The sequence below is a fragment of the Rhincodon typus genome, chromosome 8 (assembly GCF_021869965.1).
Source record: "Rhincodon typus isolate 14 chromosome 8, sRhiTyp1.1, whole genome shotgun sequence".
NCBI lineage: Eukaryota > Metazoa > Chordata > Chondrichthyes > Orectolobiformes > Rhincodontidae > Rhincodon > Rhincodon typus.
This window is the reverse complement of record NC_063339.1, coordinates 11663611-11686612: the sequence shown is the minus strand read 5'-3', so window position 1 is coordinate 11686612 and position 23002 is coordinate 11663611. Positions and strand designations below refer to the sequence as shown.

The 23002-nt window shown below is 40.7% G+C and overlaps 2 protein-coding genes across 9 annotated transcripts in view; both read left to right on the top strand.

Moving 5' to 3' along the window:
- The window catches only part of LOC109911155 (poly(A) polymerase type 3), a 328417-nt gene that overhangs the window by 156011 nt on the left and 149404 nt on the right, over positions 1-23002 (top strand). The window lies entirely within an intron of this gene.
- sptlc2a (serine palmitoyltransferase, long chain base subunit 2a) overlaps positions 1-23002 on the top strand; it is a 152422-nt gene that overhangs the window by 82082 nt on the left and 47338 nt on the right. For 2 of the 3 annotated variants that reach the window (XM_048599810.1, XM_048599812.1), the window contains exons 8-10: positions 90-149; positions 4769-4988; positions 6345-6471. In XM_048599810.1, the coding sequence (XP_048455767.1) occupies positions 90-149; positions 4769-4988; positions 6345-6471 (407 nt within the window). The remainder of the gene's footprint in view (positions 1-89; positions 150-4768; positions 4989-6344; positions 6472-23002) is intronic. The other variant, XM_048599811.1, reaches the window with a different exon arrangement.

Below are 23002 nucleotides of genomic sequence, written 5' to 3'. Positions count from 1 at the left end.
CTGTCTGAAATACTGGAAATGTGCCTTGTGTTCACTGCCTTGCATGTTTAACGTTTCACTGCACATGCCATCAAATCTTGTAATTGCAGAGCTATCTACATCTTGAAAATGTCATTACCTCAATGGTTTGCAACGTCCTGTTATTCCAGGTAATGTTTCAAGAAATCGGAACACCTGATGGGGTGTTTTACTACATTACAGAAGGTACCATAAGATTCACCCAGGTGCAGTTGATCAGAATTTGACACTAAGCCACTTTAGGAGATACTGGGAAAATTTGGCAAGAGTCTAGTCAGAGAGGTAGCTGTTCAGGAGCATCTTAAAGGATGAAAGAGAGCTATAGGGCCCCTTAAAGATCAGGAAAGCCGCTTGTATGTGGAACCGCAGGAGATGGGGAGATACTAAATGAGTATTTTGCATCAGTGTTTGCTGTGGAGAAGGATATGGAAGAGACAACGTGGGAAAATAAATAGCAATGTCTTGAAAAATGTCCATATTACAGAGGAGGTGGTGCTGGACAGCTTAAAATGTATAAAGGTGGATAAAACAAAAACAAAGAACTGCGGATGCTGTAAATCAGGAACAAAAGCAAAGTTGCTGGAAAAGCTCAGCAGGTCTGGCTGCATCTGTGAAGGAAAAAAACAGTTACCGTTTTGGGTCCTGTTCTGAGGAAGGGTCACCAGACCCGAAACATTAACTGTTTTTTCCTTCACAGATACTGCCAGACGTATTGAGCTTTTCCAGCAACTTTGTCTTTGAAAGGTGGATAAAACCCCTGGACCTGATCAGGTGTACCCTAGAACTCTGTGGGAGCTAGGGAAGGGATTGCTGTTCCCCTTGCTGACATAGTTGTATCATAGCCACAGATGAGGTGCCACAATTTAAGAAAGTTGGTAAGGAAACACCAGGGAACTATAAACAGGTGAGCCTGACATCGGTGGTGGGCACGTTGTTGGAGGGAATCCTGAGGGACAGGATTCACACGTATTTGGAAAGGCAAGGACTGACTAGGGATAGTGAACATTGCTCTTGTTTGAAAAAATAATGAAGAGGATTGATCAGGGCAGAACGGAGGACATGATCTTTATGGACTGCAGTAAGACATTTGACAAGATTCCTCATGGTAGACTGCTTAGCAAGGTTAGATCACATGGATTACAGGGAGAGCTAGCCATTTGGATGCAGACCTGGTTCGAAGGTAGGAGACAGAGGGTGGTGGTAGAAGGTTGCTTTTCAGATTGGAGGTCTTTGACCTGCAGTGTGCCACAAGGATCAGTGCTGGGTCCGCTGCTTTTTGCCATTTTATATAAATGATTTGGATGTGAATATAGGAGATATGATTAGTAAGTTTGCAGATGACTTCAAAATTGGACGTGTAGTGGACAGCGAAGAAGGTTACCTCAGACTACAATGAGATCTTGATCAGATGGGCCAAGGAGTGGCAGATGGAGTTTAATTTAGATAAATGAGATGCTGCATTTTGGAAAGGCAAATCAGGCCAGGACTTATACACTTAATGGTAACGTCCTTGGGAGCGTAGCTGAAAAAGAGAGACTTTGGAGTGCAGGTTCATAGTTCCTTGAAATTGGAGTCACAGGTAGTGAAAGTGTTTGGTATGCTTGCCTTTATTGGTCGGTACATTGAGTATAAGAGTTGGAGGTCATTTTGCAACTGTACAGAACATTGATTAGGCCACTTTTGGAATGTTGTGTGTAGTTCTGGTCTCCCTGCTGTAGGAAGGATGTTGTGAAACTTGAAAGGGTTCAGAAGAGATTTACAAGGATGTTGCCAGGGTTTGGAAGGTTTGAGCTGTAGGGAGAGGCTGGAAAGGCTGGGACTAGTTTCCCCTGGAGTGTCGGAGGCTGAGGGATGACCTTCTAGAAATATGTAATATAGTGAGAGGCATGGATTGGATAAATGGCCAAGGCTGCTTCTCTGGGGTGGGTGAGTCCAAAACTAGAGAGCATAGGTTTTAGACGAGGGGAAAGATTTAAAAGGCATCTCGGGCATCTTTTTCATGCAGAGGGTAGTGTGTGTATGGAATGAGCTGCCAGAGGAAGTGGTGGAGGCAGGTACAATTACAGCATTTAATAAAAGGCACCTGGATGGGTATATGAATAGGAAGAATTTAGAGGGATATGGGCCAAATGCTGGCAAATGGGACTGGATTAATTTAGGATATCTGGTTGGCATGGACAAGTTGGACTGAAGGGTCAGTTTCTGTGCTGTACTTCTCTATGACTCTGTCTGTACTCGGATGGAGGGGTTTAGGAATGGAATTCCAGACCGTAGATAGCTGAGCGCACAATGAATAATGGTGACACAAACTCAGTTTCCATCCTGTCATGACTTTGGGATATTCTTTGAAAAGTTACCACAATTCCATGTGTGACATGTACCTTTCATCCTTTTATATATGAAGTGACTAATTTGATTGCAAAATCGTTTTATCCATGCTACAATCAGCCTTTCTTCCCTAACGCATATAGTTTCCTCTTTTGTGCTGAACTCATCAAGTTAAATTTAAATGGTGTCATGTTTTTGAATGGAATTAAAATTTGTTTGCATCCATTCCAATTTTGTGCTTATTTTTTAAAAAAAACAAATGCATGCTACTCTGAACTCTGGAATAGCAGCTGCTATCTTGGTATCTAAAGATTGCTTTTTCCATTCTTTGTGGCTTCCCATTCACTGACTTCAGCCTAATAACATTGACCAGTAAAAGGTATCTTAAGTAAATGGAGAAGCTCAGAATTGAGCATAATAGTGGCAGTGCTGAAGAAGGCTATCTAAAATTTTAGACCCAATTAGGTTCTTTTTGTGTTAATGTGCAAAAGCATTTTTTTAAAGCTAAGATTAAGAACTGCAGCTATTTTAGTTTAAGCTTTGTTCTATTTCTCCCTCCCTTTTTAAAATTAAAATTCTGAAAATGAGTTGTAATTTAAACAGTGCATCTCAGATCTGTTAATTTTAAGTGTGTAGATGTTTGTAATTTGCATTCAGTATCTATGGCAGTTGGGTGGTAAATTTGTGATGCTGATATTAAACCGATGTACAAATGGAAGTAGAATTTGGCAGGCAATTGTTGTGAATTTGCGTTAATAAAGTTTGTTTGTCCACCAACATGTTGACGTGTAGCTGTCAATAAAAAAACTGATTAAAACTGTCCGTTGCTAAGAACGAGTTGCTGACTGCTTATCACTCTGCAAGCATTACAGCATTTCGAATATAATGAATAGCTTTGTTTTGTAACTGGATAACCTTTCTGTGTACAGTCATTTGTACAAGCAGCATTGATAAATTTTGATTAAGTGCCAGTGAAACTGTCTGCTGTTCTGTGGAAATTCTTAACATTGGCTGAATTATGAGGTAGATGGAATGGTGATCTGCGGATAATTTGCTTCCATTGCTAAGCAATATTCACCAACCCTTTAACTAGCTAATTTAAGCAGCTGCTCAGAAGAGAGGTGTTTATAATCAGAATCTTTGATCTTAAATGCTGTCAACCTAAAATAACATTGGGTGGTACTTTGCCTAGCTGTGCAAAGTGCTCAGAGACTATCCAGTCTCTAATGGATCAGCAGCCAAAACTGCTGACTCCAGTAGGGTGAAAACACTACCAATTTAACCAGTATGCTGCTAATTGTAACAAATAGCTCAGTACAAATTCAAAGTAGAATCAGAGTTTGCAAAATCTCAAGTTAAAACAAAAAATAGTATGCACATATCATCAGTTTATCATAATCTGAAAACGAAGGACAAGTTAATGTACCGTATTCATTCGGAGGATTTTATTGGCAGTATTGATCTGTCTTTTTCATGGTGTTTAAGAGCCTTGCTGAGGTTTTCTGCTCAACGTTTTCTATAAATATAAGTTGTTTCTTTTGAGTTGCCCGAAGTTGCACATTTACATTTTACTTGGATAGCTAATTTGTGCTTGGTATCTATCTCTTGGGCGTTTTCACTTACAATTATACAGTAAAAGAACCTAGCTTTAATACAGCCAAACTAGGAATTAGTCAGTGGGAGCGGAGATTTGTGCACATGATAGATATCTTAAGTAGTGTTATATTGGTTTGCGTTGAACTACATTAGATTTAAATTCTACAGAACTGAATTTTTTGTTTTCTAGGGTTGCTGTATTTTAATATAGAAAGGCTGAAAGTTAACTGGGAAAGGAGAAACAAGAATAAGCCTTGAACATGGGTTTTAGTACTTCTAATTGTGGGAGGAAAATTGGCTCATGATACCCTTGCAATGCAGCTACAATGCTTTACAATTAGATTAAGGGATCTGCTTTCGGGAGCACATCCTCCATTGGTGCTTGGTACTTTTACACATTTGGCCTCTGCTGTTGCTCTGGGCTCCACTAGAATATAGAGAGCAAGAACTGAGTCCTCTGTTTAAATGATGTGGTATATTTCTATGGCTGGATATGTGATGCTTCCTTACTCTTGTTTTGAGCATGATTTTTCACATTACAGATTGCAGGTGGCTGAGGAGAACCGGCAATGTCCACTTGCCTATAATGCCCAAGGCCAGCATGCTATGAGAAGAGACCCTTGATGTTGGGAATTCTTCTTATTTAATACTTAGAATCCTGTAGATTATGACATTATAAAATGCATTTTATGTCTACATATTTCTAAAGTATTTACTTTCTGCCCCAGTATAATTCAGAGGGTTCTTTCAGGTTGGAAATGGTCAGGCTAAGTTTTTAAAGTGGGTTTGTTGTGTTGGATTTAACAGACCTGTTCTTGTTTCACAGTATGGAGGGCTCTATTGTCCGTTTACCCGAGATAGTGGCATTAAAGAAGAAATACAAGGCTTACCTGTACCTCGATGAGGCTCACAGTATTGGGGCGCTAGGACCAACGGGCCGAGGTGTGGTGGAATATTTTGACCTCAGTCCCAAGGATGTGGATGTCATGATGGGAACCTTCACTAAGAGTTTTGGCGCAGCTGGCGGATACATAGCAGGCAAAAAGGTATGGCACTTGGTCTAGAACTTTCCGTTTCAACCTCTTTGTGGCAGGCACTTTGGTAAACATTCGAGTACCTTGGGTGATCTTGTATTTAAAGACTGAGTGTCTGTCTGCCTTTTGGCTAGGTTTAGATCAAAGAACTGCTTTGCTTACTTTGTGTATCTGTTGGGCAATTTAAGTTAATTATTTGAACAGTCTGGCATCAGGCTGGCTTAGATCTAGTGTGGCAAAACTAGCAAATGAGGGTGACAGATGCTCCAATATTTCTAACTGCATAGTGTTTAAAAAAAGATAAGCCTCCTTTTTTTTAATAGAGCTGTGGATACCAGCGGATGGTGTTTTAGGGTGCAGTGCTATTGGTACTCCACATCCCCATCTCCTGGCAAATGCCAGTAATACTACTTCCACTAGCTGTTTTAATCCTAATCAAGCCCCAAAACTTTGATTCGTATGTTACTTGCGAGGTGATCTGAGTAAGCTTAGTGTCCTATTTTTAATCACTACAGTGAGTTATCTTTTGAAATAGATGCACTTGAAATATTTCATGTGATGCACGTAATGTAAATGTTAATGGAAGCTTGAGATACTGGGGCAATGCAGTCCAGCTCATAACACAAAGAAATTGATTTTGAATGTAGCCTAAGGCATGCCTTATCTAATGTATCTTAAAGATAATTGGAGTAGAACTGTGGTAGCTGTTGATACACAATTTGTAATTCAAGATTAAATTAAATTGCACTAGATGTAATATTCTCTCAAGTTAGATACATTGAGAGTAACTTGGTTAATTTCCTAATATTGTTGTCCCTTCTCTTGATCAAAGTAATCCTGTGCTTTATTAATCTGTCAAAAAAACCTAAAACTACATTGAGATACAGATCTGCTTTTATGCTCAAAGTTTCAAACAACATTCCAGTTAAACAATTTGTAATAGGAAAAGTGCATTGATATACGTCTGTGTTCATTCTGAACTCCTGCCTGCATGGATACTTAGTTGCTGTCAAGCTTTGAAGTTCTGGCCATTTAATAGGCAAATATCCATAAATTGAATTAGACAGCAAACGATTGAGATTGAGTTTGTGTAAATCTGTTCAGAAATCGTTGTCACCAATCACACAACTTAGCCATTTTTTTTAAAACAATCAATATCTTTGAACTCTAAGTGATCTCTTTTGAAGATAACTTTCCAGGTATTACCACAATTCTTTAAGACTTGTTTTCTCCAAGAAATATTATATCTGAAGTGTTTCCATCATAACACAACCTTTGGAGAAATCTGTAGCTAGTTTAAAGTTTAGTGTTTTATTGTTTTTCATCTTTTATCATAGCAAAATAGTCAATACATTTTCTTCTTCGTAGGAACTCATGAACTACCTTCGCTCACATTCTCACAGTACAGTGTATGCTACCTCAATGTCTGCACCTATTGCAGAGCAAATCATTGCATCCATGAAATGTATCATGGGAGAAGATGGCACAACACTTGGTAAGTTCTGTTGCCCAGCAGTTGAGGGTAGCACTTCGGTCTGGGGGGATATGTAGAGCAAGTGTCCATATCTCTAGTTTGATGAAATTTGCAATGGCATGACCGTCACAAATCTTCCCAGGCTGTCTTGAGATTACGATGAAGTGGAGTGCATGTGAGTAAAGGGTAGACTACTCTACCCCCAATTATTCAGGCCAGCTGGCAGCCACACTAATAAATTAGTTTCACAATGCATCATGGTAAAGCATTTCAATTTTATGTACATGTGGTACATCAAACATCCAGAGTTAACATTTCACATTTGAAGAGGATGTTCACGTTGCTTATGTGGTGATTCCTGTGGCCAAGTCGTACAGACTTTTGTCTTAAAGTTGAAAATGGTCATTGGTCGGGATTCTGTTTTATAATATCTCCCCTTTTCCATAAGATTGTCATTCCTAGGCAGACCCTTGTGTTCCCACTGTCAACAGCAAGTTGCTACCATTACAAAAGCAGAAAATAGAAATCTGAAATAATAGCAGAAAATGCTGTAAATACTAGGTAGGCGAGGAATTATCAGTGGAAAGGTAATAGTCGCCATCTCAATTCTGAGTTTTGCTCAGAGCTGTCATCGAGTCAGTTTTACAGCACGGAGACAGGCTCTTCGGCCCAAACTGGTCCATGCTGACCAAAATCTCCATCCACGCTAAGCCCATTTCCCTGCACTTGGCCCATATCCTTCCAAACCTTTCCAATCCATGTATTCGTCCAAATGCCTACTCACTTTGCCTTTCCTGGTGGTCACCCAGCTACTTTCTGCCTGCATGTTAGGTGTGACCACCTCACGAAAGCTCTATTTATGATACGCTCAGCATCTCGGATGATCCTGAGTGCATCGAGCTTCAGCTCCAGCTCCCAACAGTCTCCCAGGAGCTGCAGCTGGGTGCACTTCCCACAAGTGTAGTCAGTCCTACAGCACGGAGACAGGCCCTTTGGTGCCAACTGGTCCATGCTGACCAAAATGTCCATCCGTTCTAACCCCATTTCCCGGCACTTGGCCCATATCCTTCTAAACCTTTCTTAACCATGTATTCGTCCAAATGCCTTTTAAATGTTAACATACCAACCTCAACCACTTCTGCTAGCTGTTAAGTTTGCAGACTTATTTATATCTATATTTCTATTTACTGTTGTTTTGTTCCACAGATGCTGCCCAATCTGAGTATTTACAGCACATTGTTTTTTTTCAGTCCCTACCATTGTTATGCTAAATAAGTGTTTTGCATGAAGTCAAACCCCTAAGGTATCATAGGATCTGGTGCATTGGTTGTTTCTGTAACAACACCGGTTTTGAGATCACCAGTGAGTGAGAATTACAGGATGACTTTGTAGTAATTACTTGGATGTCTGTTGGTGCATTTAGATGCTGGATTGCATTTAATCATGTTTATCATTGAGAGGTTTGCGCGCAATTCAGATGTTCTAATAAAATCTACAAGCTTCAGAGTTGGATTAAGTCTGTGCCGTGAACCCTGACAGTTGTGATGCTGATTTACTGGCAATTTCACATGACAGCAAAAATAGAGGCAGGAATAGGCCTTGTGGCCACTTCATCATTCATTTATTTGGTGCTTGTTTGTCTTATTCTTTTTCTGTGCTACCCTTATCTCTTGATGTCCAATAAAGTACAAAAATTTACCCAATTCTCAATTAACTGAATGCTGCCAGTTCCTTTTGAAATGAAAAGCTAGCAGTTATTGTATTTGTTTCTTGGGTCACAGAAATACTGCAGGTTGCACTTCAGATAATCAACAATATGTTTCCCAGCTGTGGAGCAGATAGCTTCTGTTTATTGACTAATTGAATTTATTGCTTTTTTCCACGTTTCAAGAGGTATTAACTGCAGTCTAGTTCAGGTAGAGGTGATTAATGTTACTATTGCAGATTTATTTTGCATGCATCCTAACATTCTTGCATTCTTCAAATATTTATTGCTTGATTCAAGGCAGTCTGTGATGTGTCAAATGCAATAATTTCAATCTGAAAGTTAGTTAATGTGCAAAAGATAAAGGGAAAACAAATTTCAAAGTCTTTAGAAACATAAAATATTATAGATGGAATCATGATGTGGAGGTGCCGGTGTTGGGCTAGGGAGCACAAGGTCAAATCACATGACACCAGGTTATAGTCCAACACAGCTCTGTTTGAAAGCACAAGCTTTCAAAGCCTCAGTCCTCCTTCAGGTGTTAGTGAGAGAGAGTATCAGAAACAGAATTTACAAGTAAAAGATCAAAGGTCCACACTATTGAGGATGTGCTAAACAAACCTAAGATGCTGTTAAATCTTTAATCAGTTAGAAGGCTTTAATTGATCTATGTAAATACCCACATTTCTTTCAAATCATGGTCCTGAGAGAACTGAACGTTTTATCAGTGTAGAGATGGTGACATTTTAGGTCAGACAATGCATATTAGGTATGAGACCTTGTTTAGAATCTGTTCTCTTAGAGTCAGACTGGTCTTCCTTCTAAAGAAGGAATTTACAAAATGCCATATTTACTGTATCAGTTGTGTGCTTTTTGAACAAAATAAAATGTCTGAAAATACAAATGCACCCCATTGGGAGGTGGGGTGAGTGTGCGGTGTGCGGGAGAAAGCGTGTGCAGGGGTCACCGTAATGTGACATGAACCCAAGATCCCGGTTGAAGCCATCCTCATGGTGACCGAACTTGGCTAACAGCCTCTGCTCGGTGACTCCGCATTGTGTATCCCAAAGTCCGCCTTGGAGGACGTTTACCTGAAGATCCGAGGCTGAATGTTCTTGACTGCTGAAGTGTTCCCCCACTGGGAGGGAACATTCCTGTCTGACGATTGTTGCGTGGTGTCCATTCATCCGTTGTTGTAGCGTCTGCATGGTTTCGTCGATGTACCGTGCCTCGGGGCGTTCTTGCCTGCAGCGTATGATATAGACAACGTTGGCTGAGTCACATGAGTATCTGCCGTGCACGTGGTGGGTGGTATTCCCATGTGTGATAGTGTCCATGTTGAAGATCTGACATGTCTTGCAGAGGTTACCATGACAGGGTTGTGTGGTGTTGTGGTCAATGCTGTCCTGAAGGCTGGGTAGTTTGCGACGAACAATGGCCTGTTTAAGGTTTGGCGGTTGTTTGAAGGTGAGAAGTGGAGGCGTGGGGAGTAACTTGGCAAGGTGCACATCATCATTGATGTGTTGAAGGCTGCAAAGATCATGAGGTAGTTTCTCCGCTACTGGGAAGTACTGGATGACGAAGGGCACCCTGTCGGACATATCCCATGTCTGTCTTCTGAGGAGGTCATTACGGTTTCTCGCTGTGGCACATTGGAACTGGCGATTGATGAGTTGAGCATCAAATCCTGTTCCTATGAGGGCATCCGTCAACACCTTCAGGTGTCTCTCATTCCTCCTCATCCGAACAGATTCTTTGTACGTCTAGGGCATGTCCATAGGGAATGGCTGTTTTAATGTTTCAGGTGGAAGCTAGAGAAGTGCAGCATCATGAGGTTATCTGTTGGCTTGCGATAGAATGAGTTAGAGGTGTCCATCCATGATGGACATGCATGTCCAATAATGAGACGGATTCTAAAGAGTAGTCCATGGTGAGTCTGATGGTGGGATGAAACTTATTGATATTGCTATGTAGTTGTCTCAGTGATTCCTCGCCATTGATTCCAAAGGAAGAAAATGTTGTCTATCTATCTGGTGTATAACGTTGGTCTGTGCAGCAAAAGTCTTGTTCAAACCTGTGCGTGAAAATATTGGCATATTTTGGGGGATATCTGGCCCCCATGGCTGTTGCATGGGTCTGGATGAAGAGCTAGTTGTCGAAGGTGAAGACGTTGTGGTTGAGGATGAAGCTGATGAGTTGTAGGATGGCATCTGGAAATTGGCAGTTGTTGGTATTGAGTACTGAGGCTGTTGCAGCAATGCCATTGTCATAGGGGATGCTGGTGTTGACCAGTTAACATTTGAATCAAGCTCAGTGTTATGTATGTAATACTATTTAGCTGACTTTTTAAGAATTCTGATCTTCCTCCTACTATCTGAGTGCCTAAAAAGGAAAGTGAGGAGTGGATGTGATATTGCTCTAATTTGTTTGTTCGTGAGAAATGAACGATGGCCATTATTAACCATTCCTAATTGCCCTTGAAAAGATGATGAGCCACCACCTTGAAGCACTGCAGTCCATGTGTATCTATCCTAGTCCCTTGAGTAAAATCTGGATACTTTAAGTTGCCGTGTCACTTGTTCCTTACTTCAGAAGCCCCTCAATGATTGTAATTTATATTACAACCTCCCACTCTCGTGTCTAGATGGCCTCTTTGAGCACTACACATAAGACACTTGTTAAAATAAACTTAGGAGGAGTGTATCAATTACTGATTGACCTGACTGTAAATTTCACCACCATTGTGTTCTGTTGTATATTAAAAGTCAAGGTGCCACACTTTACGTGTTTTGTTTGCTATAATCTTGTGGATCTCCTGAAGTTCTGTCTTGTCTTTTTTCCCCCTCTGCAATCTATATATTTAAAAATAGAACCCATGTCATTGCCAGATGATTGCTTCCTGATTTTAGCTTGTCTCATTGCAACCAGCATTGAAAAAGTAACACTGTGGTTCTTCCCTTACTGACTCTTTCGGTCAGATGCCAGGAATCAGTTCATTTTATATATGTATTGATCCAACTTCCTAATTCTGAAGGGAGAATGGAGATGTTGTTGAATCTATGAATTGGAGCAGGATGTAATGTGGTCAATGCCAGGAGGTGGCTTGCTGCCCACTTCCAACAATCTGACCTGCAACCAGGAAAACAATTCATTCAGAATTACTAAAAGATCAGTTTTCTTTAAATGGCATTGTTTCTTGCTCCCTCAATAATTTTGCTCATTTGTTCTCCGTTACTTTTGAAGAACTGAGACAACTTTGTGTGTTAAAAGGTCCTGTAGAAATGTTTAAATATTGGAAAGACCTTTTTATTCTTAATTGATTTGTGCATCATGCAAGTATGAAACTTTTTTTAGTGTTTGAGATTGAGTTTGGAATCCTTTAGGTTAATCTTGTTCTAATTACAGTTGAGTTTTTCTGCTCTTTTAAAAATGGTTTAACCCGATAAATCAACTGAAGTAAAATGAAAGTAGTGATGTTTAAAGGTAAGTCATTTACTGCATTGTGGGAGGAACAGCCGGGGATAAGTGACCTTGTTGGTAGGTTTTTTTCATTGTTCACACTCGTCATTACAACTTTTATCTGTTGGTGCTTTTTGTGGTTACTTGCAGTGTAGAATTAAATTGGTTGATAAAGGAGCAGTGGCACCATTGTACCACTGGGTTGTGCTGCATGTATTTTGAGCTCTAGTATGCAAATGATTAAGTATTGGCAGCATGGAATGAATTTTCCAGCATTTTTCATCTTGTCTCCTTCCTACCTTCCACCCCCCTAGTAATAGATTTTGGGCTTGAAATATTCAATACGGTAGCTTAGTCTTTTTAAAAGTACTATATCAGAAATCTCTGGTTATGGAAAGAAAAACTACTGAGGATTTAAAAGCTTGGCTGTTCATTTTTGTTTCTCTGAACATGTTGGTTGTTGGCACTGAAGAACGTTAAAGATTTTTTTCAGTTTTTTAAATTGAAGTGGCAGGATTTAGGATTTGGGAACTGGGGATAATGTTGCTGTTATGCATTTAGTGACTGAAGATTTTAGTGAGCTGAAGAATAATGCTTGGAGAGATTTCCCTGCTCAACTTGGGAGTATCCCTGCTGTAAGTATGTGACATTCCATTTCCTGCAACCATCCTCCATAATTCTAATTTTTTGGTTAGCTTATTGCTGGTTGGTGCTGAATTCTTCCCAGGTCCATGTATGCTAAGAACTCAGAGTGCCTGGATTACTTCTCTCTGCTGTTCTGGGGGAGATTTATTTCATCATTTTAGTGTGGTTTCCAACCTAACTCCTGGAGAGGAGACCTTTTTTTTTCTTGGGTAATGCAACCTGAAATGCAGCTGTTCCTGCTAATGGCTGATGACCAGCAATTTTAAGAACGCCACTAAACTAGTTTGCCTCTATCCCCATGCATCTGGTCTGCCGTAGTGCTGCTATCTAATGAAGGGCTGTGCACAAATGTTTTCCTTGAGAAACTCGAATCCCACTGGTGGAGAAGGGCAGATGTCTTCCAGCTGGGCCTCAGACATCACTGAAGGCTATACTTGACTTTATGATCTGGTGCGCGCAGATGCCCTCAGATGTCATGAAATAGGCTTCAAGTGACTCAGTTGAATAAGTATTTTTGCTGTAACTCGGTCTGTATGAGTGGTCATGGGCAGTGCATTTGCTGACAAACTACAAAGATCCCTTTCTGACCAATATTGTCCTTTATTAGTAATTCAGTTTGTGTTCCAAGATGTTCTCAAAGAAAATTTGGGTATTCCAGTTAGGCTCCATGACTTGACAACTGATGCAGATTGATTGTATTGAAATGTGGTCTGGTTTTGAAAATGGACTATATATTACATTAGTACAGAAAGATCCACGATATGGGTGGAACATATACACTGGTGTTGGAATGGTGGGCTGGTTGTATTTTATCGATTTAGAGTTTAGAAGAATGAGAAAGCTGAGAGATTTAAGATTCTGGGAGAACTTGACAGTTTGGATGCTGAAAGGAAGTTTCTCCCTTCTGGGAGGGACCAGAACTAGGGAACACAGTTTAAAAATAAGTTTCTCACTTAATACATTTCATGAAGGAAACCTTGGTCTATAATTCTCTTTTCTCCCAAACAGCAGTGAAGACTGTGTTACCAAATATTTTGGGGACTGCTTTAGATTCTTGACAGGCAAAGGGTTTAAATGGTACAGGGAGTAGATCAGAAAGCTAAGGCTGCAATCAGATCATCTGAGATCTTATCAAATGGCAGAGCAAGTGCAAAGGGTCGAATAACCACTTCATTGACAATGTTCACCATTCGCAACTCATCGGGTACTGAAGTAGTTCAGGGAAGTAGGCAGCTCACAACCACTTTCTCAAGGGCAACTCAGTATATGCGATAAATGCTGGCCCAACTAATGAAGCCCACATCCCACAAGTAAGTAAAAATGTCTTTTTTGTCATTTTATTCGGTAGCAGCTTTGAATGTAAAGTTATCCCAGTCCTGCACTACTTTGGTCAATTGGATGCTTTTGGGGGGGGAAGAAAGCATTCCACTGCGATTTTGATTGTACAGTCAGCTGAATCATAAATGGAAAACTGCAAAGAGCATCTACTGCTGGAATGCAGTCTCCACATACTGTCTAGTGAATGTTGCTGAGTTTATTCTCTATGCAAATTCCAGTTGCTGTTATGTTTTCTACAAATTCTTGTTTGAGGTCTGAGAAACAGCTTGGAGTCTGCATAAATATTCAAACTATTCTTGGATATTTTTATCTAAATGTATGTTCTGCTTTCCTGAGGACATTGCATTAGAGCAGGGGAGTGTACAGCTTAAATCTTCAGATCACACGATGCATCCTAATGAAGAGCTTATTGCTAGTTATAATTTTCCCGTAATTTGTAAAACCAAAACTTGAGCTGTATGGCCCTGAAGCACTGGTATCATTTGAGAAAACAGTTGGCTAATCTGGCAGCAAGTTAAATTAATTGGAACAAATGATCCAAATCCTGCTTTACTGAAGAGGTGACGGAAGGGCCATAAAATAGCCACTGTCGCCTCTGCTACAGGATTCTATGAAGCTATATTCTTTTCCAATATTGGGAGCTTCATCTGCCAGTATGCTACTTTATTACCAGAGACGACATTAGATTGTCATAACACTATAGGTTAGTTCCTACGAAAGTGAAGAATTAACAAAACTCTTAAATGGCCTGGAGAGCTGTCATGAAAAGTAAATACTTTGTTTGTGTTGCATTCTTGCAAGGGCGAATCTTAAATTTCAGAACTTGAGCTTCATTCAGTTAATAAACTGAGCTTTTTTAAAAAAAAAAAGCAATTGTCACCGCCCCCTCCTGAGTATTCACAGATGATTTGATTTCTGTTGCTAAAAATTGAGCCAAAGGAGGGGTAAATGAGGCATTTGTATTTTTTCATAACTATCTAGTGAAGGATGTTTAAAGAAAATATTTTGCTTGGGTGTGTCTTGACTGCAGTTTGAATTGTGCATAACTAGCCTTGAGACTTTGTTTTCTCCCGCAAAAAAATTTGCACTGGCACACGTAGACTTTAAAAAATGCTTGCTTGCACAAATATAAACTAAAATGAGCAAAGCATAATCTAGAGCTCCAATCATGCTTATTTTAAACTTTTAGCTCTAATATCTCTGAAAAGATGAGACTTCTGATGGCCCTGTTGCTTATAAACTAAGGTCAGTGAAAGTACTGATTCGATCCTCTTAAACAGTTTATTTAAGTTTGAGTCAAAAAACAATACCCTTTATTCTCGGAGAGCTTCAAAAACGTCCCACCATTCCCAGAATGAGTGCGCAGGATAACACCAGCTTGCACACCAAGCTTGGCAAACATTCCTGATTGTGGATTGTTTGGACTAATCTCTATGCTCATTCAGTTTATCTCCTCCACCCTAGCTGACAGCAATACAGATAGTGCTGAAATTGGAGGAGCATGGCAGAGAATTAAATTTGGATAAATGCAAGGTTCAGAAAAGATTTGTCAGGATGTTGCCAGGAATGGAGGGGTTGAGTTATAAAAAATGGACAAGCTGTGACGTTTTTCACTGGAGCGTAGGAGGTTGAGGAGTGACCTCAAGGGTTTTTAAAAAATCATGAGGGGCATAGATAAGGTGAATAGCAAAGGGCTCTTCCGTAGGGTGGGGAGTTCAAAACTAAGCATAATTTTAAGGTGAGAGGAGAAAGATTTAAGAGAGACATGATTGGCAACTTTTACACAGTGGTCCATGTCAATACCACTTGTACTGGAGAGTAAAGTTCTGAAACTGCATTTCGCAGAGCTAGGATAGAGACTGAGAAGCAGGCTTTCAAGACAGAATAACTCTCCACCCTACGTGCTTGTGAGCATCGAAGTAAGCCGGTGATTGAATATGCTGCTGGAAAACTAGTGGAGGAGGACTGGTACTAGATTCAAGACATTGAGAACGTTCTGGGGTAGTGAAACTGTACAAAATGGACTGGTTGCATCCTTGCAAGAAGTTTTGTTAGTGCTTTTGTGGAGGATTTAAATGAGTTTGGCAAGGGGCTGAAACCTGAGAGGGAGCTCTGATTCAAGGGAAGCCAATGCAGTAAAAGGAGGAGATGGGGTAAGGAAAAATAAAAGGTGGATGACATGATAGCACATCTCAAATAGGATCAAAAAAAAGTTGAAATGGCTGAATGCTTTGCACTTTCTCAAAAACATTGATATTTATGCACTAGAACAAAGAACGATACAGCATAGGAATGGGACCTTTGCCCCTCCTAGCCTGTGCCGATGCATTTTCCCCTTCCATACTAAAACTGTCTTCGCTTACAGGATCCAGATCCCCCTATTCCCTTCCTATTCATATATTCGTCCAGGTGTTTCTTTAATCCCGCTATTGTCTGATCCCACCAGCACCACCTCTGGCAGTATGTTCCAGGCACTCTCCACCCTGTAAGAAAAATGTGTCTCGCACGTATCTTACAAACTCTTCCCCCTGTACCTTTAGAACCTGTGTCCCTTAGTAATTGACTCCTCCACCCAGGGGAAAAAGCCTCATACTTTCCCCGCTATCCATGCCATTCACAATGTTATAAACTTCTGTCAGGTTGCTCCTTAATGTCATGCATTCTATTGAAAACAAATCCAGTCTATTGAACCTTTCTTCATAGCCAAAAGCACCCATACCAGGAAACCACCTGGTCAACCTTTCCTGTACCCTCTCCAAAGCATCCATATCCTTCTGGTAGTTTGGTGACCAGAACTGTATGCAATGTTCCAAGTGTGGCCTACCTAAAGTTCTATAAAGCTACGGCTTAACTTGTCTATCCTCATACTCAATGCCCCTTCCAATGAAGGCAGGCATGCCATAGGCCTTTTTTTTTTTTTTTTTTTACTACCTTATCTACCTGCAATGCCACCTTCAGTGATCTGTGGACCTGCATTCCCAGATCCCTCTGCATTTCAATACTCCTAAGGGTTCTGCCATTCGCTGTGTAATTTCCACCTGAACGGGACCTTCCAAAATGCATCACTTCACACTTGTCCAGATTAAGCTCCGTCTGTTATTTTTCTGCCCATGCCTCAAACTGATCCATATCCTGCTGTATCCTCTGACAAACCTCCTCATGATTCACCACTCCACCAATCTTTGTATCGTCTACAAACTTACTAATTAGACCAGCAACATTTTCCTCCGAATCATTTTCGTAGATCACGAACAGCAGAGGCCCCAGCACTGATCCCTGTGGGACACCACTATCACAATCCTCCATTCCGAAAAGCATCCATCCACCGCTACCTTCCGTCTCCTATGACTAAGCCAGTTCAGTATCCATCTTGCCAGCTCACCCCGATACTGTGACATCTTTTGTGCTAGTCCGCCATGAGGAACTTTGTCAAAGGTTTAATTGAAATCCATTTAGACAACATGAACTGCTTTTCCCTCATTAACCATCTTCATCGTCACCTCAAAACAAAACTATCAAGTTAGTGAGGCACGACCTGCCCTACACAATCATGTTGTCTATCACTAATAACTCCATTTGTTTTGAAATGCGTATAGATCTTGTCCCTGAGAATCTTTTCCAACAATTTCCCTACCACTGATTTGAGGCTGACAGCTGTAATTTCCAGGATTGTCCCTGTTCACCTTTTTAAACAATGGGACAGCATTGGCTATTCTCCAGGCCTCTAGGACCTCACGTGTGGCCAAAGAGGATACAAAATTGTCTATCAACGCTCCAGCAATTTGTTCTTCAGACATTGCTTTGATGCAAGCTAGTGTATAACATAAATGCCTCTTTTCCCTTTCCGGAGCAGTTTCTTGGTCCTCCTTTTATGGTGTCCTAAATTGCTCCCAATTCTCAGGCTTACTACTTATTCTGGCATTATTCTAAACCACTTTAATGATCTACTGCAATCTTAACTTATTGCATTTGCCACAGCTGATTCAGATTCTGTTTGGGTCCTTGATAGGCGGAAGTAAACTTTAGGGATTCTAGAACCAGGGACTTCATCTTGGGTATGTCATTTGAAATAGAGGTGAGGAGAAATTCCTTTACTCGGTTGTGTGGTGAACCATTGGAATCCTTTACCTGCGGAAGTTTTGATCATTGAGCATGTTAAATCAACTGGAGACTAATCATAGTCAAGGATATGTCAAAGTTGCAGAAGGTGGCATTGTAGTAGAAGATGGGCCACAATCATGGCAAGCCAAATGAACAGAGTAGTCTACTGTTGCTATGTTCCTGTCTCCCTTCACTTCTTTCTACTACCCTAATTCAACTGAGTTAATTCAAATGTATGTCTAACATGACCTATTCTATTAAAAACTGTGGTAAGTATTCTTCATTTATTAATGCAGTAAGTTAGTGAAACGGAAAGCTTTAAATAGGTTTTGGCTACAACAATACGTTGATTATGTTTATATTGTGCCTTTAATATAGTAAACTGTTCCAAGGCATTCCACAAGACAATGAAATTATGAAAATTGAGGGTGTGTATGAGGCCAGAATTGAAAGAATGCAGAGATCCCAGACGGTTGTGGGGCTGAGGCGATTACAGATTTACAAATGGGCAAGCCAATACTGAGCTTTGACAACAATGAAAGTTTTGAAATCTGGGCAATACTTGAATGGATACTGGGTTCGTTAAGCAGAATGATGGTTAAACCAGACTCAAGCAAATTTTGATCAAAGCAACAGAACTTTATCCATTCCAAGTAGGGCAAATCCAACCCACCCAATTACAACCCCATCTGTCTGTTCTCATCAGTAAAGTGATGGGAGGTGTCTTCAACAGTGCAATCAAGCAGCATCATTCAGCAATAACTTGTGCACTGCCCAGTTCGGGTTCTGCCAGGGCCACTGACCTCAAAGGTGGACAAAATAACTGAATTCCAGAGGTGAAGTGAAGGTGACAGCCCTTGACATCAAGGCCACATTCAGACAAGCGTAGCATCAAGGAGTCCTAGCAAATCTGCAATCTGTGCGTATAGGGGGCAAATTGTTGGTTAGAGTCATAGTTGGCAAATAGGAAGATGGTTGTCATTGTTCAGCTATCTCAGCTCTAGGACATCTCTGCAGGGCTTCCTCAAGGTAGTGTCCTAGGCCCAACCTTCATCTTCATTAATGACCTTTCCTCCATCATAAGGTCAGAAGTGGGGATGTTTACTGATTGGTGCTGAACAGGTGTGCACACTTCATGATTCCTCAGATACTGAAACTGTCCATGTTCAAATGCCACAAAATCTGGGCAATATCCAGGCTTGGGCTGACAATTGGCAGGTAACATTTATGCTGTACAAATAACCATCTCCAATAAGAGAATCTAACCACAGCTGTTGACATTCAGTGATGTTACCATCACTGAATACCCCACTGTAAACATCCTTGAGGTTACCATTAACCAGCTCAACTGGACTGAACATAATATACAGTGGCCACAACAGCAGGTCAGAGCCCAGGAATGCAATGGCAAATAACTCATTACCTGCCTCCCCAAAAATCTGTCCACCCTCAACAAGCCATATGTTAGGAATATGAAGGAATACTCCCCACTTGCCTGAATGAGTGCAGCTTCAACAACAGTAAAGAAGCTTGACATTGTCCAGGGCAAAGCAGCCTGCTTTATTGGCTCCACATCCACAAGCATCTTCACCCTCCAACACTGCTCAGTAGCAGCAGTGTGTGCTAATTATGAGATGCACTGCAAAAATTCACCAAAGATCCTTAAACAGCACATTCCAAGCCTTGGACCATATTCCTGTAGAAGGGCAAGGGCAGTGGATACATGGGAGCACCAGCACCTGCAAGTTCTCCTCCAAGCCACTGTCCCATTCTGACTTGGAAATATATTGCAGTTCCTTCACTGTCGCTGAGTCAAAATCCTGGAGTTCCCTAACTGTGTTATGCTGTGGGTTGACAAACATGGACTGCAGCTGTTAGAGGCAGCTCACCACCACCTTCTCAAGGGCAATAGATGGGCAATAGAATTGCTGGCCAGCTAGCAATGCCAATGTCCCATGAATGAATAAAACAAACTTTATAGATTTTGCAAGATAAAAGCCATTTCTAAGTGGCTAATGCTGCGGTGTCTAAATTAAATATTCATAACCTGTTTCAGAAACAGAACCTGGCCAAACGGAAGCTTCCAATTTCCATGCCCATTGTGGTTTGATTAATATGATTTGAATCATCTGGATTTTACAGGTCTGTTATTTGCCAGAATCTATTCCTTCCCATTTAGGAAAGAAAAACATACAGATAATTGGTAATCCATTTGGGAAATAAATCACTATTTGAAACCATCCATTTTAACTGGGTAATTTAAAATTGATTCTGGCAATATACCAGAGTTGCTGTACTTGATGTTGGAAATAGAGTTCCCAACACACCCCTTAGTGTCACAGAATCCATCATTCTGAGTTGCCTTCATTTTTGGAAATGAGGTGAAGATTCTAATATGAAGGGGATCTTGGGAATTTCCTAATGCAAAAGATAATGGAAATCCGGAGCACCAAAGGGTCCATTTCCGTGCTATATGTCTCTGACTCTATGTAAGAGGCTAAATCAATTGAAAATATCATTTTGCTAATCAAGAACATTAGAAAACCAAAACAGTAGATAGAAGTAACATACAGATCCTCTAAGATGAAATTGAAGGTGAAACATGCTTAGGTGGCTTGTTCCAGTTCCTTGTAGTCTTGTTGCTGTGTTTTAACTGTTTATGTTGATGCCATTGTGTTGTGATGCATGAAGTGTGCGCCTGGCTTTATAATTGATTAATTTTGCATGTTGTGGTGAGTGCATGTTAATTTCAAAGCTTTAATCTTGGAGATCAACTTGTTGTATTGAGCTTTGCTGTCATCTTTCAGCCTCATCCAAACCTGCTGAGGTTACTCCTGTTTAGTGCTCACCACCACCTTCTGCAAGAGCAATTTAGGATGGGTATTGCTCCAATTTGATTTCGGACTTGTGCTGATTAAATAGTAAAAGTAAAACTAATTGGAGGGGAGAAATCTAGTTAGAGCTGCTCTAACGGGCCAACTAATGGCTCTGATCCTTAAACCCATCAGGCTTAGCAACTCTTTCTGACCATAGAGAGACCCACCGCCTCCACAGCCAACAGCTCCAGAGGAGACGGCACCCAGCCCTGATGGGTCTTCACCATCCGCCCAGACCTCCCCCTCACTGAGGACGAACGGTCAGTCCTCAGTAAAGGACTCCCCTTAATCCCTCTCCACCATAACATCAACGAATACCGCTCGCGCTTGGACGTTGAACACTTTTTCATCTGCCTCCGCACTTACTACTTTAATCGTGAGCCTAACCCTCCCTTTCTGACCATACGTTCTTGAGCTCATGCGTTGAACAGCTTGGGTGGCTTCTTCTCTGACACCTTAAGACTTTTGTTTTTGGAGCTTGGAGATCTTGATCAGTTGGGTCAATGGGCTGAGGAATGGCAGATAGAGTTTAGATTGGATAAATGTGAAGTATTGTATTTTGGTAAAAACAAACAAGGGCAGGACTCGTACAATTAATGGTAGGGCCTTGGGTAGTGTTGTATAACAGAGGGTCTACGGGATTCATGTACATAATTCTTCGAAGTTTGTGTCAGCGGTAGCCAGGATGGTTAAGATGGTGTCTGGCACGCGTGCCTTCAAAGCTCAGACCTTTGAGTATAGGAGTTGGGATGCCGTGTTGAGGTTGTACAGGACATTGGTAAGGCTTTTCTGGAGTATTATGTGCAATTCTGTTCACCCTGTTATAGGAAGCATATTGAATCAGAGAGGGTTCAGAAAAGATTTACCAGAATGTTGCCAGAAATGGAGGGTTTGAGTTATAAAAATAGGCTGGAACTTCTTTCACTGGAGCGTAGGGGTTGTGGTGTGACTTTAGAATTTATACAATCATGAGGGGCATGGATAAAGTGACCAGCAAAAGTCTTTCTCTAAGATAGAGGAGTTCAGAACTAGGGGGTACATTTTTACGGTGAGAAGAGAAAGTTTTAAAAAGGACACGAGGGGCAATTGTTTTTAAACACAGTGGTTACTGTGTGGAATGAACTGCCAAAGTGATGGATGCAGGTATGGTTTACAACATTTAAAAGACATTTGGATGAGCACACGAATAGGAAAGGTTTGGAGGGATTTGGGCCAAGTGCAGGCAAGTAGGAATATTTTAGTTTGGGAATATAGTCGGTGTGGACTAGTTGGACTGGAGGGTCTGTTTCCATGCTGTATGACTGACTCTACCCATCAGAGGACTCCTCTGTGGCACTGTTAACCTGTATTACTGATGTTGGAACTTTTTTTTTTCCTCCTGTGACCTGCTTTTCTCTAAAAGCCTGCCTGCTTACTGACCTGGATGATTCTGTATTCCCTTCTAAAGGGGAACTTTTTTCTGTTTGTCTCTGAGGTAGAATACTTTGCTTGGCAGCAGCCTGTTTTGTTTCTATTTCCCTGGTTTTCTAAAACATTGAACTATTCACCTTTAAGTAATTTAAATGCTCATGTTCAACATTCCAGATACTCACTCACCATTCAAACTCTAATCTAAAATGCCACAATCAGTTTTCTTCCTCCTTAACACACAATGTAGAACTATACATCAAGTGTGAAGCTATAAATGGTTCTGTCCCTTATAGAATCCAATCACAAATCATTTCTCCAAATTGCATTCTCTGTACCTTTTTTGGGCTGTACTAAATAAATCCAAGTGGAAGAATGATAAGGGATAGTAGGAACTGCACATGCTGGAGAATCTGAGATAACAAGGTGTAGAGCTGGATGAACACAGCAGGTCAAACAGCATCAGAGGAGCAGGAAAGCTGACGTTTCGGGCCTAGACCCTTGTTCAGATAAGTTACCGTCAACAACAATGACTTACAATTATATGTAGCCTTTACCAGAGTAAGAATATTCCAAGGTGCTTTGCAACAGCATAAAGAGAAATATCAAAATTAAGCCGAAGATTACGTAAGTGACTATGCATGGAATGGATTGACTATAACCAAGACTAATGCATTTTAATTGAGATGAACATTTAGTAGAAGGCTGAGTGTGGGTCATCTTCCTTCTGCTCTCTGCAGATTGGCAAACTTAAAATTGTGATCAAGCGCATGACAGAATGTAATTCCTTTATTTGGGAAGAAGGATCAAACTTGAGTTTTCAATTTTTTTTTTTTTTTTTTTTTTTTGCAGCTTCAGAAATCAGTAAACTCCTTTACACACTGTTCAGAATTCTGCAGTGCTCTGACAATGATCCATCTGTCTGGGCGTTGAATGTCTTATTGTGTCCAAACCAAGAGATTAAAAATGTGGTTTGGTAAAGCGAGAGCATCAAATATTCTGTCAATTCTCACTGTTTAAG